The 15,450-nt window shown below is 50.8% G+C and overlaps 1 protein-coding gene across 1 annotated transcript in view; it reads right to left on the minus strand.

Moving 5' to 3' along the window:
- The window catches only part of ZMYM2 (zinc finger MYM-type containing 2), a 241,936-nt gene that overhangs the window by 176,953 nt on the left and 49,533 nt on the right, over positions 1–15,450 (minus strand). The window contains exon 3 of the mRNA XM_075337404.1: positions 8,411–8,693. Within this exon, the coding sequence (XP_075193519.1) occupies positions 8,411–8,693 (283 nt within the window). The remainder of the gene's footprint in view (positions 1–8,410; positions 8,694–15,450) is intronic.

The following is a 15,450-nucleotide window of genomic DNA, read 5'->3' on the forward strand; positions in this document are numbered from 1 at the left end:
GCCCACACCAGGGTCGCTGGTGACGTGTCACAAGCACGAGATTATGGGCGGCGCTGTGATTGCATCGCAAGTGCCCACCCATATTCTCGTGGACGCGCTTTCCCCCACTGCCTCCAGCGTTCTGCGCAAGCGCTCGCCGGCCAAATGACCCGACGTCACCTCCTTCCCATCTTACCCTGCAGCAGGGCAAGATGGGAAAGAGGTGACGTCGGGTCATCTGGCCAGCAAGCACTTGCGCAGAACGCTGGAGGAAGAGGGGAATGTGCGGTCACGAGGTTATGGGCGGCACTTGCTGATGACACTCACAGCGCCGCCCATAACCTCGTGCCTGCGCAAAACGTCACCAGAGGTCACACGTGCACACAGTGCACCGTCCCGCTACAGTCGCACAGCGCATGCGCGGGACCTCGGGCGCCCAGGGGCGGCGTCCTGAGATATGAAATTCAGCGTTGGGGGGCGGCGTAAATCTGCTGGAGGAACAGCAACGGTCAGCAGAGAGCCCGCCCCCATGGACGATTTACAAAATTTACATAGCAAAAGGTACAAGTTTATAAAGTATTTAATTTGGTTTAAAAGGGGCCACAAAAAGTACAGGAACCTGCTAGAATGCAGCCCAGGAGCTGCAGAGGGGGAAACTTTTAGGTTTAAAGCAAAATTTCTGATGACAGGTTCCCTTTAAAGCAATGAAAGCGGCGGTAATATTAATCCCATATACTGCTCTTCCCCACTATACAGATTGTTCCTGCTGGGAAAGACAAAAATGCCGGCACTACGCGTAGGGATTGTTAGAAATGCAGTTCTCTTATGCACATAGTTTAGGTTTGCTTCAATACTACGAATAATTTAAATCTAAGGTTATGATTACAGGAGCCAATGGGAAGCTAACCTAGTAGATAGATTTGGGTTTTTATAGTTCATTTTATATATTATATATAATATATATATATATATATGATATAAAAAAAAAAAAAAGATTTTCTTTAAATACATATACACGCGTGTATGTTTGAAATGTGTTTTATATATATATATATATATATATATATATATATATATATATGTATATATATATATATATATTACACACACACACATACTTGCATACATATACACACACACACACACACACGCATACATATACACACACACACACACACACACACACACGCATACATACATACACACACACACACACACTTGCATACATACACACACACACACACACACACACACACACACGCATACATATACACACACACACACACACACACATTGCCAGCATCAAATTGACTGACCCTACCCTTCTCTGATTAGAGCACAGTCCACCATCTTGAGGCATTTAATGAGGATGCTCTAATCATAGAAGAAGGGAATTTTGTTTACTTACCGTAAATTCCTTTTCTTCTAGCTCCAATTGGGAGACCCAGACAATTGGGTGTATAGCTACTGCCTCCGGAGGCCAAACAAAGTATTACACTCAAAAGTGTAAGGCCCCTCCCCTTCTGGCTATACACCCCCAGTGGGATCACTGGCTCACCAGTTTAGTGCAAAAGCAAGAAGGAGGAAAGCCAATAACTGGTTTAAAGACCAATTCAATCCGAAGAAACATCGGAGAACTGCAACCATTCACATGAACAACATGTGTACCGAAAAAAACCCTAAGAAAACAGGGCGGGTGCTGGGTCTCCCAATTGGAGCTAGAAGAAAAGGAATTTACGGTAAGTAAACAAAATTCCCTTCTTTTTTGTCGCTCCATTGGGAGACCCAGACAATTGGGACGTCCAAAAGCAGTCCCTGGGTGGGTAAAAGAATACCTCGTGGTAGGGCCGTCAAACAGCCCTTTCGTACAGGTGGGCAACCGCCGCCTGAAGGACTTGTCTACCTAGGCTGGCGTCTGCCGAAGCGTAGGTATGCACCTGATAATGCTTGGTAAAAGTGTGCAGACTCGACCAGGTAGGTGCCTGGCACACCTGCTGAGCCGTAGCCTGGTGCCGTAATGCCCAGGACGCACCCACGGCTCTGGTAGAATGGGCATTCAGCCCTGAGGGAACCGGGAGCCTAGCAGAACGGTAGGTTTCAAGAATTGGTTCCTTGATCCACCGAGTCAGGGTGGATTTGGAAGCTTGCGACCCTTTACGCTGACCAGCGACAAGGACAAAGAGTGCATCCGGGCGGCACAGGAGCGCCGTGCGGGAATGTAGATCCTGAGTGCTCTCACCAGATCCAACAGATGCAAATCCTTTTCAAATTGATGGACTGGATGAGGACACAAAGAAGGTAAGGTGATATCTTGATTGAGATGAAAGTGGGATACCACCTTAGGGAGAAAGTCCGGAATCGGACGCCGAACCCCCTTGTCCTGGTGAAGACCAGGAATGGAGATTTGCATGACAGCGCTGCTAGCTCGGACACTCTCTGAAGAGACGTGACCGCTACTAGAAAGGCCACTTTCTGTGAAAGACGGAAAAGGGAAACAACTTTCAAAGGCTCGAAAGGCGGCTTCAAGAGAGTCATTAGAACCTTGTTCAGACTCCAGAGCTCTAACGGCCGCTTGTACGGAGTGATGAGAAGACAAACTCCCTGCAGGAACGTGCGTACCTGCGGAAGTCGGCTAGGCGTTTCTGAAAAAATACAGATAGCGCTGAGACTTGTCCTTTAAGGGAGCTGAGCGACCAACCATTTTCCAACCAAGATTGTAGGAAGGAAGGAAAAATAAGCGATGCAAATGGCCAGGGAGAAACTCCTTGAGCAGAGCACCAAGATAAGAATATCTTCCACGATCTGTGGTAGATCTTGGCGGACGTTGGCTTCTTGGCCTGCGTCATGGTGACAACCACTCCTGAGATAATCCTGAAGACGCTATGATCCAGGACTCAATGGCTACACCGTCATGTTGAGGGCCGCAGAGTTCAGATGGAAAAAAGGGCCCTTGAAACAGCAAGTCTGGTCGGTCTGGTAGTGCACACGGTTGGCCTACCGTGAGGTACCACAGATCCGGGAACCCCGACCTCCTCGGCCAAACTGGAGCGACGAGGATGGCGCGGCGACAGTCGGACTTGATCTTGCGCAGCACTCTGGGCAACAATGCCAGAGGTGGGACACATAAGGTAGCCGGGACTGCGACCAATGTTGAACTGAGGCGTCCGCCGCCAGAGCTCGATGATCGTGAGACTGTGCTATGAAGCCGGGACAATGTTGTTGTGCCGTGACGCCATTATGTCGACGTCCGGCATCCCGCAGCGGCGACAGATCTCCTGAAACCCGTCCGGGTGAAGAAACCATTCCCCTGCGTCCATACCCTGGCGACTGAGGAAGTCTGCTTCCTAGTTTACCACGCCTGGGATGTGAACTGCGGATATGGTGGATGCCGTGTCTTCCACCCACGTCAGAATCCGCCGGCTTCCTGGAAGGCTTGCCGGCTGCGTGTTCTTCCGTGGTGGTTGATGTATGCCACCGCTGTGGAGATATCCGACTGAATTCGGATGTGCTTGCTTTTCAGCCACTGCTGGAAGGCTTGTAGGACAAGATACACTGCTCTGATTTCCAGAACATTGATCTGAAGGGTGGACTCTTGCTGAATCCACGTACCTTGAGCCCTGTGGTAGAGAAAAAACTGCTCCCCACTCTGATAGACTCGTGCCTGTCGTAACTACCGCCCAGGATGGGGGTAGGAAGGACCTTTTTTCTGACCATGAGGTGGGAAGAAGCCACCACCGTAGAGATTCTTTGGCCGCCTGAGAAAGGGAGACGTCTCTGTCGATGGGCGTCGACCTCCCGTCTCATTGGCGGAGAATGTCCCATTGTAGTGGACGCAGATGAAACTGCGCAAAAGGGACTGCCGCCATTGCTACCATCTTACGTGAGAAGTGCATGAGGAGTCTCAATGTGTGCGACTGATCCTAAGGAGAGATTGCAGCCTTGTCTGTAGTGAACGTTGTTTGTCTAGCGGAAGCTTCACTATCGCTGAGAGAGTATGAAAACTCCATGCTTAGATATGTTCGTGATTGGCCCGGGGTCGGATCTGACTTTGAAAAGTTGATGATCCACCCGAAACTCTGGAGAGTCTCCAGCGCAACGTTCGGCTGTGTTGGCATGTTCCTTAAGAGGGTGCCTTGACAAGTAGATCTCCCAAATACGGGATCACAGAGTGACCTTGAGATTGCAGGACTGGTACTACTGCTGCCATGACCTTAGCGAAGACCCGTGGGGCTATCGCCAGCCGGAAGGCAGAGTTACGAACTGAAGGTGTTCGCGTCTTATAACAAAGCGTAGAAACGCTGGAGCTCTGGATCAATCGGCACGTGGGGATAAGCATCCTTGACGTCTATCGATGTTAGGAAATTTCCTTGAAACATTGAGGCGATGACGGAGCGGGGGGATTACATTCGGAACCGCCTGGTGTTCACGAGCTGGTTGAGCCGTGTTAGATCCAGAACGGGACGGGAATACTCGTCCTTTCTTGGCACCGCAAATAATTCGGAGTAAAAACCGTGACCTTGTTCCTGAAGAGGAACGGGGGTCACCACTCGTTGTGCCTTTAGAGTGCCCACCGCCTGCAGAAGAGCATCGGCTCGGTCGGGAGGTGGAGAAGTTCTGAAGAATTGAGTTGGAGGACGAGAACTGAACTCTATCCTGTACCCGTGAGACAGAATGTCTCTCACCCAACGGTCTTTGACCTGTGACAGCTAAATATCGCCAAGGCGGGAGAGCCTGCTACCGACCGAGGATGCGGAGAGAGGAGGCCGCAAGTCATGAGGAAGCCTCTTGGAAGCGGGTTTTCAGGCTGTCTTTTTTGGGCGTGACTGAGCCCGCCAAGAAACTGAGCTCCTCTGATCCTTTTGAGTCCTCTTTGGACGAGGAGAAATGGGACCTGCCCGAGCCTTGAAAAGACCGAAAACCCCGACTGTCCCTTGGTATGTTGGGGTTTGTTTTGTCTGGGCTGAGGTAAGGAAGAATCCTTACTCTTGAACTGTTTAATGATTACATCTCACGCACCCTAAACAGTCGGTCAGCAGAACAAGGCAAACTGGTTAAGCCCTTTCTTGGAAGCAGAATCTGCCTTCCATTCAGTTAACACCCAGGCCCTGCGTAAAACCACGGAGTTAGCGGACGCCACTGCCGTACGGGTCGTAGAGTCTAGGACAGCATTAATCGCATAAGACGCAAATGCAGACATTTGAGCGGTTAAGGATGACACTTGCGGAACAGATGTACGTGTGACCGTGTCCATCTGTGTAAGACAAGCTGAAGTAGCTTGGAGTGCCTCTACGGCTGCGAATGCTGGAGCTAACAGCGCGCCGATAGCCTCATAGATGGATTTCGACCAGAGATCCCTCTGTCTGTCAGTGGCATCCTTAAGTGCAGCCCCATCTTCCACTGCAACTATGGATCTAGCTGCAAGCTGGAGATTGGAGGATGCCCCTTGGGACACTGGGTCCAGCCATTGCCCACGTCAGGGGGTAGGGATAACGTGTATCCTCAGCCGTTTGGAGAAGCGCTTAACTGGATAAGCGTGGTGTTCCTGGACTGCCTGTGTAAAGTCAGGGTGGTCAAGGAAAGTATTTAATTTACGCTTGGGATACGTGAATGGAATTTCTCCTGCTATGAAGCTGACTCTTCCACTGGAGGAGCTGGGGGAGAAATAACTAACATTCTATTGATGGACGCTATGAGATTATTGACTATGGCATCACCATCAGGTGTATCCAGATTGAGAGCGGTCTCAGGATTAGATCTTGAGCAGCTACCTCCGCCACATCTCACAGATAGTCCTGCTGGGACCCTGACTAGTGTGATGAAGTCGAGGGCCGCTCATAGTGAGCCTCTCAGGCTGTCTGGGACTGTCGTCCGTGTCAGAGCCGTCACTCTGGGAAGCACATGACACCCTCGGAGCTCAAAGTTGTTCCCACTGAGGGGGACCATGGATAATGAATGAACAGTGGCCATGGATTTGAGAGACTTGTCTGGACTGCAAGGCTTCTAGTATCATAGCCAAAATCTCAGAAAAAACTGTCAGTAAATACTGCAGGCTCCGTCCCCATGTCCTGGACGATTAGCAGAGACTCCGTAGTATACAATGGGGGTCTATGTACACTGCCGGCCATATAGCCGTACATGCTGTACCGGCTGCATAGAAAACATGTGCTTCTGCACCTCTGTTTTACACAGACAATATGCTGTTATGTCCTCCGCACAATCAAGGAGGGTATATACAAAAACGCAGCTAAACAGTGCAATGCATAGTGAATAAGCATATATGTATATGTGCACTTCGGCACTAGTGGAGTCAGCCCCACAGGTGCTGCTTAACGCCTGGTCACAGCGGTTGTGTGACTATCCGAATCCCTGCCAGGGATTCCTAAACTTGTCTCTTCTGTCGCTACAGAAAACACTGACAAGAATGGCTGCCGGCGTCCTGTGCAGAGGAGGAAGCCGTGGGCGTGCCTGAGAAAGTGCGGGAATCCGGCTTCACAGTGTACACAGTGAGAGGGGTGGAGTATGCAAAGCATACTCCAGCTCTCAGCGCTGCCGTGCTGTGCAGCGTCACGCCCCTACCCTGACTGGCAGGTCTGTGGGCGGAAACCAAGTGAGACTAGGCCGCGCAAGCCGGGGACTCGAGTGATAAGCGCGGCCGGCATATAAGCCTTGGTCGGCGCGGAAGTCCCCGGCGCACCACAAGTCCCAGCCGCACCCGAAATAAAAATGGCAACGGCGGTTAGCGCGGTAGTCCCCTAATACACTAACACACCCAGCAAGCTGTAGTGTGCGATGGCACTAGTGCGGGCAGCGCCGCCGTCCCTGGCGCACTAACACACCCAGCAATGCTGCCGTGTGTCCGTGCGCGGTCCCCACAGGGACACAGAGTACCTCAACGTAGCAGGGCCATGTCCCTGAGGATACTCCGCTCCATGTCCAGCAGATTCCCAGGAGCTGTGGATGGAGCACGGCCTCAGTGCCTGGAGACCGATAGGATCCCACTTCACCCAGAGCCGAAAGGGGATGGGGAAGGAAAGCAGCATGTGGGCTCCAGCCTCCGTACCCGCAATGGGTACCTCAACCTTAACAAACACCTCCGACAAAAGTGGGGTGAGAAGGGAGCATGCTGGGGGCCCTAGTATGGGCCCTCTTTTCTTCCATCCGACATAGTCAGCAGCTGCTGCTGACTAAACAGTGGAGCTATGCGTGGATGTCTGACCTCCTTCGCACAAAGCACAAAACTGGTGAGCCAGTGATCCCACTGGGGGTGTATAGCCAGAAGGGGAGGGGCCTTACACTTTTGAGTGTAATACTTTGTGTGGCCTCCGGAGGCAGTAGCTATACACCCAATTGTCTGGGTCTCCCAATGGAGCGACAAAGAAATATTAATTGTGAAGGGAGGGGGTGGAGGTGAGCTGTGACATCACATTGTGAGTGATGAATCCTGTGATATCTACTGTTCTATTTATTGTGTGATGATCAGATTCCCAATAACTCACTTTGTTGGGGGTTTTTTTACCCTGCCTCCTTGCTTTTTTGCGTGCTTTGGGGGTGATGCAATTGTATGGGTGCGTGCCCACGATCAGTGTTTGCAACGTTTTGAAAGTAGTGTGTTTTCGCTGTGTTCAAAAAGCTGCGTTGTATAGTACAAGCAAAGTGGGTGGGGTTAATAGAAATCCCATGCCCACTGTACTTGTTTTTTCCGCAGCAAACACTGACCTGCGGTGCGGTTTTCCGAGCCGCAGCATGTCAATTGTTTGCTTCAGAGTTGCAAACGTTCTCCGTGGAAAGAAGAAAAAGCGAGAGACCGCAGCGCCCCGAACCCTGATCCTGGGCACAGGCAGCTGCGGTCTCATGCGGAGGAGACTCGCAGCCCTACAGGCCAGGACCCACCGTGTCCAGGATGCAGCGGGTTCTGATCGTGGGCACGTACCCTAAAAAATGATGTTTCAGACTAGCAGCATGGTCGCTCTGTGGTTGGGCCAATACATGATCTCATGCTTCAAATTAAAGCAGCACTGGAGGAGCGCAGGTTTCACTGAAGCAATCCCGCCAGCTTTAGAGCATCATTGGCTCCTTGCCTAGGAAAGCGGTCACCGCTGATACACTGCAGAGGTGGCATGTAACCTAGGCAACGAGTAGTTCACTATAAAATTTAAAAGTCTCCCTGTTCTTGAAAATAGAGGATTTTTAACAAGAGGTATATTGCAAAGTTACTTATTTATTTTATACATTTGAGTTGACAACCTTTTTGTTTCAACAAAGTTTTTGTGTTATTTTCTAATGACACATTCCCTTTAATGAGTGTCTGCTAATTTAAAGTGGCTGGACATTATCCCTTCCTAGTGGAAGAAAAATCCCTTCAAAGAATTGGTGTTCTGCGCCCTCTCTGGCTCACGTTCCTCTATTACATGCTTACACCACAGCGGCTTACTTTTTGCACATGGTGCAGAGCTTCTTTGGAGCTGGTTTCTGTGAAAAGGATGACAAGCAAGTAGTGGAACAAAACAAATGAGTGGATCCTTTGCGCTGATAAGCAGTCTGCCCTTTCTGGAGCGGCTTCTTGCAGTTTGCACACGTGACTTTAACAGCTTTTGAGGGCTGCTGTGATGACGGCGATTGCAAGACTTGTTTCGGAAGGGAGGCCACCGGTGACATGGTATCCACGCCAGGTTGCTGATTCCGAGGAAATGATGCAGATTGTGATATCCAGGCATCTAAAAAATAAAACAAAAAAGTTACCAACGCATTTTGTATATACACGGATTTAGGCATGAAAGCATAACCATATTCCACATCTTCTATAGGTGTGACTTGTCCCTCAGGGAAGAGATGGAAACATGCTGGACTACCCTATAAACCAGCTTACCCATATGCCACGATACAGCCCGAGGGTCTTTATCACACCCCTATACACCCCTTATAAAAAGCCCCTTTCTTTGATTTTTATAATTCCATCAAAATGATATATTTAATTTGGCCAGGGAGGTGCAAGTCAGCGGGAAACTAATTGAGGAGGCGGTTTCTACCCTTCGACTAATTGGCCCACTAATCATGTTCTCACGCCCTTGTAATATGATTTGCAAGAGGGGAGTCACCACCAGCTCTTCTGCAAATCTCTGCCTCCCGGAAAACGCGCAGTATGCCGGGTGTATGTATCCTCGCTGCATCGGCGCACTGCGGATGCCAAGGGAGATCAAGCGGTTATGCAGTTACCGCCAGCTCTGTACTGCATCACCCGTATTGGAAGGGTACGACTGCCATTTACATAGACAGACCAACACAAATGACGTGCACGGAGAGATCTGGATCAGAGATACTTTAGATAGATCAGTGCACACAGGCTGCCACGGTTCTTGCACAGGACGATGCACCACGGGGAGTGATGATCTTAGCGGATCACATCATCCATAGTACGAGTGTTGTACTCAATTCATTAGGTAATCGGAGGCCTGGTTACAGCAAGATCACAATGGAACTAGTGTTCTTAACAATGATCTGATGCACCTTAAGGCTATGTGCGCACGTTGCGTACTGGCCCTGCAGAAATTTCTGCAGCGATTTAAAGAGCACACATGCGCTTCAAATCGCTGCAGAAACAATCCGTAATGAAAAAAAAAGCCGATTCCATGCACTCTGACTGCAGCCCCTCCCATAGACAGAGCAGGGGATGCAGGCAAAGCGCAGGAAAGAAGTGACATGTTACATCTTAGAACGCGCGCTTCGGGCAGCAGCCGAAGCGCTGCGCTCTAATACGCCACGTGTGCACGGCTCCTGCATAATCTCCATAGATTGTGCAGGGGACGCAGGCAGTTACGCAGCGTAACTGCATGCAATTACGCAACGTGCGCACATAGCCTAAGGCTATGTGCACATATTGAGCATTTGCAACGGATTTTTCTGCACCAAAAACCAAATGTCAAAAAAAAAAAAAAAAAGCCGAGCACAAAACATGCCGTTTACATTCATTTTTGCTGCGTTGTTACTTGCTTTTCTCCACTTTCATTTTAATGGATGAAAAACTCTAAAGAACTGACATGCTGCAGACTTACAAAAACACATTGATGGTTAAAATAAGCAAGGAGAAAAAATAAGACATGTACATGAGTTTTCAGAAATCTCAATTTGCTTGTACTGTAATCTGCAGCTTGTGTTTCCCTTGAAATTTGCGCTGAAAATGTTTAGTAAAAACGCAACATGTGAACAAGCCCTTTAAGAGATTGGACCATAGATAGAACTTATCACCCATTCACTGTAGAGTTGATAACTGGGGCAGCAACAGGGTCCAACCCACCCAGGGAGCGGGACTGGGGATTGACCAAGTTGAATGGAGCGATGATCCGGCACCCGCACTACTTTGCTAAAAGATCTTCAAATCATTCCCAATGTCTATGGACTATGAGGGATAATTCGAGCGCAGCCCCGTTCCTGAGATCCCAAGTGTAAAGGGTGCCATTTGTAATAATAGTAGCATGCTCAGGATTTATTCTTCAGGCTTCAGAATTACTGTATTTTTCGTTTTATAAGACGCACCCCAAATTTTGAGATTAAAAGAAGGGAATTTTGTTACTTACCGTAAATTCCTTTTCTTCTAGCTCCAATTGGGAGACCCAGACGATTGGGTGTATAGCTACTGCCTCCGGAGGCCACACAAAGCATTACACTAAAAAGTGTAAGGCCCCTCCCCTTCTGGCTATACCCCCCCCGTGGGATCACGGCTGCTCAGTTTTAGTGCTAAAGCAAGAAGGAGGAAAGCCAATAACTGGTTTAAACAAATTCAATCCGAAGTAACATCGGAGAACTGAAACCGTTCAACATGAACAACATGTGTACCCGAAAAAAACAAAAATCCCGAAGGAAACAGGGCGGGTGCTGGGTCTCCCAATTGGAGCTAGAAGAAAAGGAATTTACGGTAAGTAACAAAATTCCCTTCTTCTTCGGCGCTCCATTGGGAGACCCAGACGATTGGGACGTCCAAAAGCAGTCCCTGGGTGGGTAAAGTAATACCTCAAGTTAGAGCTGCAAAACAGCCCTCTCCTACGAGGAGGCAACCGCCGCCTGCAGGACTCTTCTACCTAGGCTGGCGTCCGCCGAAGCGTAGGTATGCACCTGATAATGTTTGGTGAAAGTGTGCAGACTCGACCAGGTAGCTGCCTGGCACACCTGTTGAGCCGTAGCCTGGTGTCGTAGTGCCCAGGACGCACCCACGGCTCTGGTAGAATGGGCCTTCAGCCCTGATGGAACCGGAAGCCCAGCAGAACGGTAGGCTTCAAGAATTGGTTCTTTGATCCATCGAGCCAGAGTGGATTTGGAAGCCTGCGATCCTTTGCGCTTACCAGCGACAAGGACAAAGAGTGCATCCGAGCGGCGCAGGGGCGCCGTGCGGGAAATGTAGATTCTGAGTGCTCTCACGAGATCCAACAAATGCAAATCCTTTTCATACTTATGAACTGGATGAGGACAAAAGGAAGGCAAGGAGATATCCTGATTGAGATGAAAAGAGGATACCACCTTAGGGAGAAACTCCTGAATCGGGCGCAGCACTACCTTGTCCTGGTGAAAAACCAGGAAGGGAGCTTTGGATGACAGCGCTGCCAGTTCGGATACCCTCCGAAGAGACGTGACCGCTACCAGAAAGGCCACTTTCTGTGAGAGCCGGGAAAGTGAAACATCTTTCAGAGGCTCGAAGGGCGGCTTCTGGAGAGTAACTAGTACCCTGTTCAGATCCCATGGATCTAACGGCCGTTTGTACGGAGGGACGATGTGAAACCCCCTGCAGGAACGTGCGTACCTGAGGAAGTCGTGCTAGACGCTTTTGAAAAAATACCGATAGCGCTGAGACTTGCCCTTTAAGGGAGCCGAGCGATAAGCCTTTTTCCAAACCAGATTGCAGGAAGGAAAGAAAAGTAGGCAATGCAAATGGCCAGGGGGACACTCCCTGTGCCGAGCACCAGGATAAGAAAATCTTCCACGTTCTGTGGTAGATCTTAGCGGACGTGGGCTTCCTAGCCTGTCTCATGGTGGCCACGACCCCTTGAGATAATCCTGAAGATGCTAGAATCCAGGACTCAATGGCCACACAGTCAGGTTCAGGGCCGCAGAATTCAGATGGAAAAACGGCCCTTGTGACAGTAAGTCTGGCCGGTCTGGTAGCGCCCACGGTTGGCCGACCGTGAGATGCCACAGATCCGGATACCACGACCTTCTCGGCCAGTCTGGGGCGACGAGCAGGGCGCGGCGGCAATCGGACCTGATCTTGCGTAGCACTCTGGGCAAGAGTGCCAGAGGGGGAAACACATAGGGCAGTTGGAACTGCGACCAATCTTGCACTAAGGCGTCTGCCGCCAGAGCTCTGTGATCGCGAGACCGTGCCATGAAATTTGGGACCTTGTTGTTGTGCCGGGACGCCATTAGATCGACGTCCGGCCTTCCCCAGCGGCGACAGATGTCCTGAAACACGTCCGGGTGAAGGGACCATTCCCCTGCGTCCATACCCTGGCGACTGAGGAAGTCCGCTTCCCAGTTTTCCACGCCGGGAATGTGAACTGCGGATATGGTGGAGGCCGTGGCTTCCACCCACATCAGAATCCGCCGGACTTCCTGGAAGGCTTGTCGACTGCGTGTCCCGCCTTGGTGGTTGATGTATGCCACCGCCGTGGAGTTGTCCGACTGAATTCGGATCTGCTTTCCTTCCAGCCACTGCCGAAAGGCTTGTAGGGCAAGATACACCGCCCTGATTTCCAGAACATTGATCTGAAGGGTGGACTCCTGCTGAGTCCACGTACCCTGAGCCCTGTGGTGGAGAAAAACTGCTCCCCACCCTGACAGACTCGCGTCTGTCGTGACCACCGCCCAGGATGGGGGTAGGAAGGACCTTCCCTGTGATAATGAGGTGGGAAGAAGCCACCATTGAAGAGAGTCCTTGGCCGTCTGGGAAAGGGAGACATTCCTGTCTAAGGACGTCGACTTCCCGTCCCATTGACGGAGAATGTCCCATTGAAGTGGGCGCAGATGAAACTGTGCAAACGGAACTGCCTCCATTGCTGCCACCATCTTCCCCAGGAAGTGCATGAGGCGTCTTAAGGGGTGCGACTGGCCCTGAAGGAGAGAGTGCACCCCTGTCTGTAGTGAACGCTGCTTGTCCATCGGAAGCTTCACTGTCGCTGAGAGAGTATGAAACTCCATGCCAAGATATGTTAGTGATTGGGTCGGGGACAGATTTGACTTTGAAAAGTTGATGATCCACCCGAAAGTCTGGAGAGTCTCCAGCGCAACGTTCAGGCTGTGTTGGCATGCCTCTTGAGAGGGTGCCTTGACAAGTAGATCGTCCAAGTAAGGGATCACCGAGTGTCCCTGAGAGTGCAAGACTGCTACCACTGCTGCCATGACCTTGGTGAAAACCCGTGGGGCTGTCGCCAGACCAAACGGCAGGGCTATGAACTGAAAGTGTTCGTCTCCTATAACGAAGCGTAGAAAACGCTGGTGCTCTGGAGCAATCGGCACGTGGAGATAAGCATCTTTGATGTCTATTGATGCTAGGAAATCTCCTTGAGACATCGAGGCAATGACGGAGCGGAGGGATTCCATCCGGAACCGCCTGGTTTTCACGTGCTTGTTGAGCAGTTTTAGGTCCAGAACAGGACGGAAAGAGCCGTCCTTTTTTGGCACCACAAATAGATTGGAGTAAAAACCCTGACCTCTTTCCAGAAGAGGAACCGGGATCACCACTCCCTCTGCCCTTAGAGAGCACACCGCTTGCAGAAGAGCATCGGTTCGGTCGGGATGTGGGGAAGTTCTGAAGAACCGAGGCGGAGGACGAGAGCTGAACTCTATCCGGTACCCGTGAGACAAAATGTTTGTTACCCACCGGTCTTTGACCTGTGGCAGCCAAATGCCGCAAAAGCGGGAGAGCCTGCCACCGACCGAGGATGCGGAGAGAGGAGGCCGAAAGTCATGAGGCAGCCGGCTTGGAAGCGGTTCCTCCGGCTGCTTTCTTTGGACGTGAGTGAGTCCGCCAGGAATCTGAGCTCCTCTGTTCCTTCTGAGTCCTTTTGGACGAGGAGAATTGGGTCCTGCCCGAACCTCGAAAGGACCGAAACCTCGACTGTCCCTTCCACTGCTGAGGTTTGTTTGATCTGGGCTGGGGTAAGGAAGAGTCCTTGCCCTTGGACTGTTTAATGATTTCCGCCAATTGCTCACCAAACAGCCTGTCTTGAGATAATGGCAAACTGGTTAAGCATTTTTTGGAAGCAGAATCTGCTTTCCATTCTTTTAACCATAAGGCTCTGCGTAAAACCACCGAGTTGGCGGACGCCATTGACGTACGGCTGGTAGAGTCCAAGACCGCATTGATAGCGTAAGTCGCAAACGCAGACATTTGCGAGGTCAAGGACGCCACTCGCGGCACTGATGGACGTATGATCGAGTCCACCTGCGCTAGACCAGCTGAAATAGCTTGGAGTGCCCACACGGCTGCGAATGCTGGAGCAAACGACGCGCCGATAGCTTCATAGACAGATTTCAGCCAAAGGTCCATCTGTCTGTCATTGGCATCTTTAAGTGAAGCCCCATCTTCCACTGCAACTATGGATCTAGCCGCAAGCCTGGAGATTGGGGGGTCCACCTTTGGACACTGGGTCCAGCGTTTGACCACGTCAGGGGGAAAGGGATAACGTGTATCCTTAAGACGTTTGGAGAAACGCTTATCTGGAGAAGCATGGTGTTTCTGGACTGCTTCTCTGAAGTCCGCGTGGTCCAGAAAAGAGCTCAATTTACGTTTGGGATACCTAAAATGGAATTTCTCCTGCTGTGCTGCTGCATCCTCCGCTGGAGGGGAAATATCCAGCAGTCTATTGATGGCCGCTATAAGGTCATTCACCATGGCGTCACCATCAGGGGTATCCAGGTTTAGAGCGGTCTCAGGAGTAGACTCCTGATCACCTAGTTCTGTCTCCTCATACAGAGAATCCTCTCGCTGAGACCCTAACCAGCGTGATGACGCCGAGTGTCTCTCCCAGCGAGCTCGCTTAGGCTGCCTGGGACTGTCGTCCGAGTCAGAGCCTTCAGCCTGTGATGCCTGGGACCCCCTTGGAGCACGGATTAGTTCCAACTGAGGGGGACCGGGGAACATTGAATCAGCAGTGCCCATGGTCTGAGTGACCGGCCTGGACTGCAAAGTTTCTAGAATTTTTGTCATAGTCACAGACATCTTATCAGCAAAAACTGCAAACTCTGTCCCCGTCACCGGGGCAGGGTTCACAGGCGTCTCTGCCTGGGCCACTACTAGCATAGACTCCGGCTGACGAAGTGGCACAGGGACCGAACATTGCACACAATGGGGGTCAGTGGAACCTGCCGGTAGATCAGCCCCACATGCGGTACAGGCAGCATATGAAGCCCGTGCCTTGGCACCCTTGCTTTTTGCGGATGACATGCTGTTGTCTCCTCAGAGCAATATAGGGGTATAAGCCAAGA

Source organism: Anomaloglossus baeobatrachus, chromosome 2 (genome assembly GCF_048569485.1).
Source record: "Anomaloglossus baeobatrachus isolate aAnoBae1 chromosome 2, aAnoBae1.hap1, whole genome shotgun sequence".
NCBI classification, from domain to species: Eukaryota; Metazoa; Chordata; class Amphibia; order Anura; family Aromobatidae; genus Anomaloglossus; species Anomaloglossus baeobatrachus.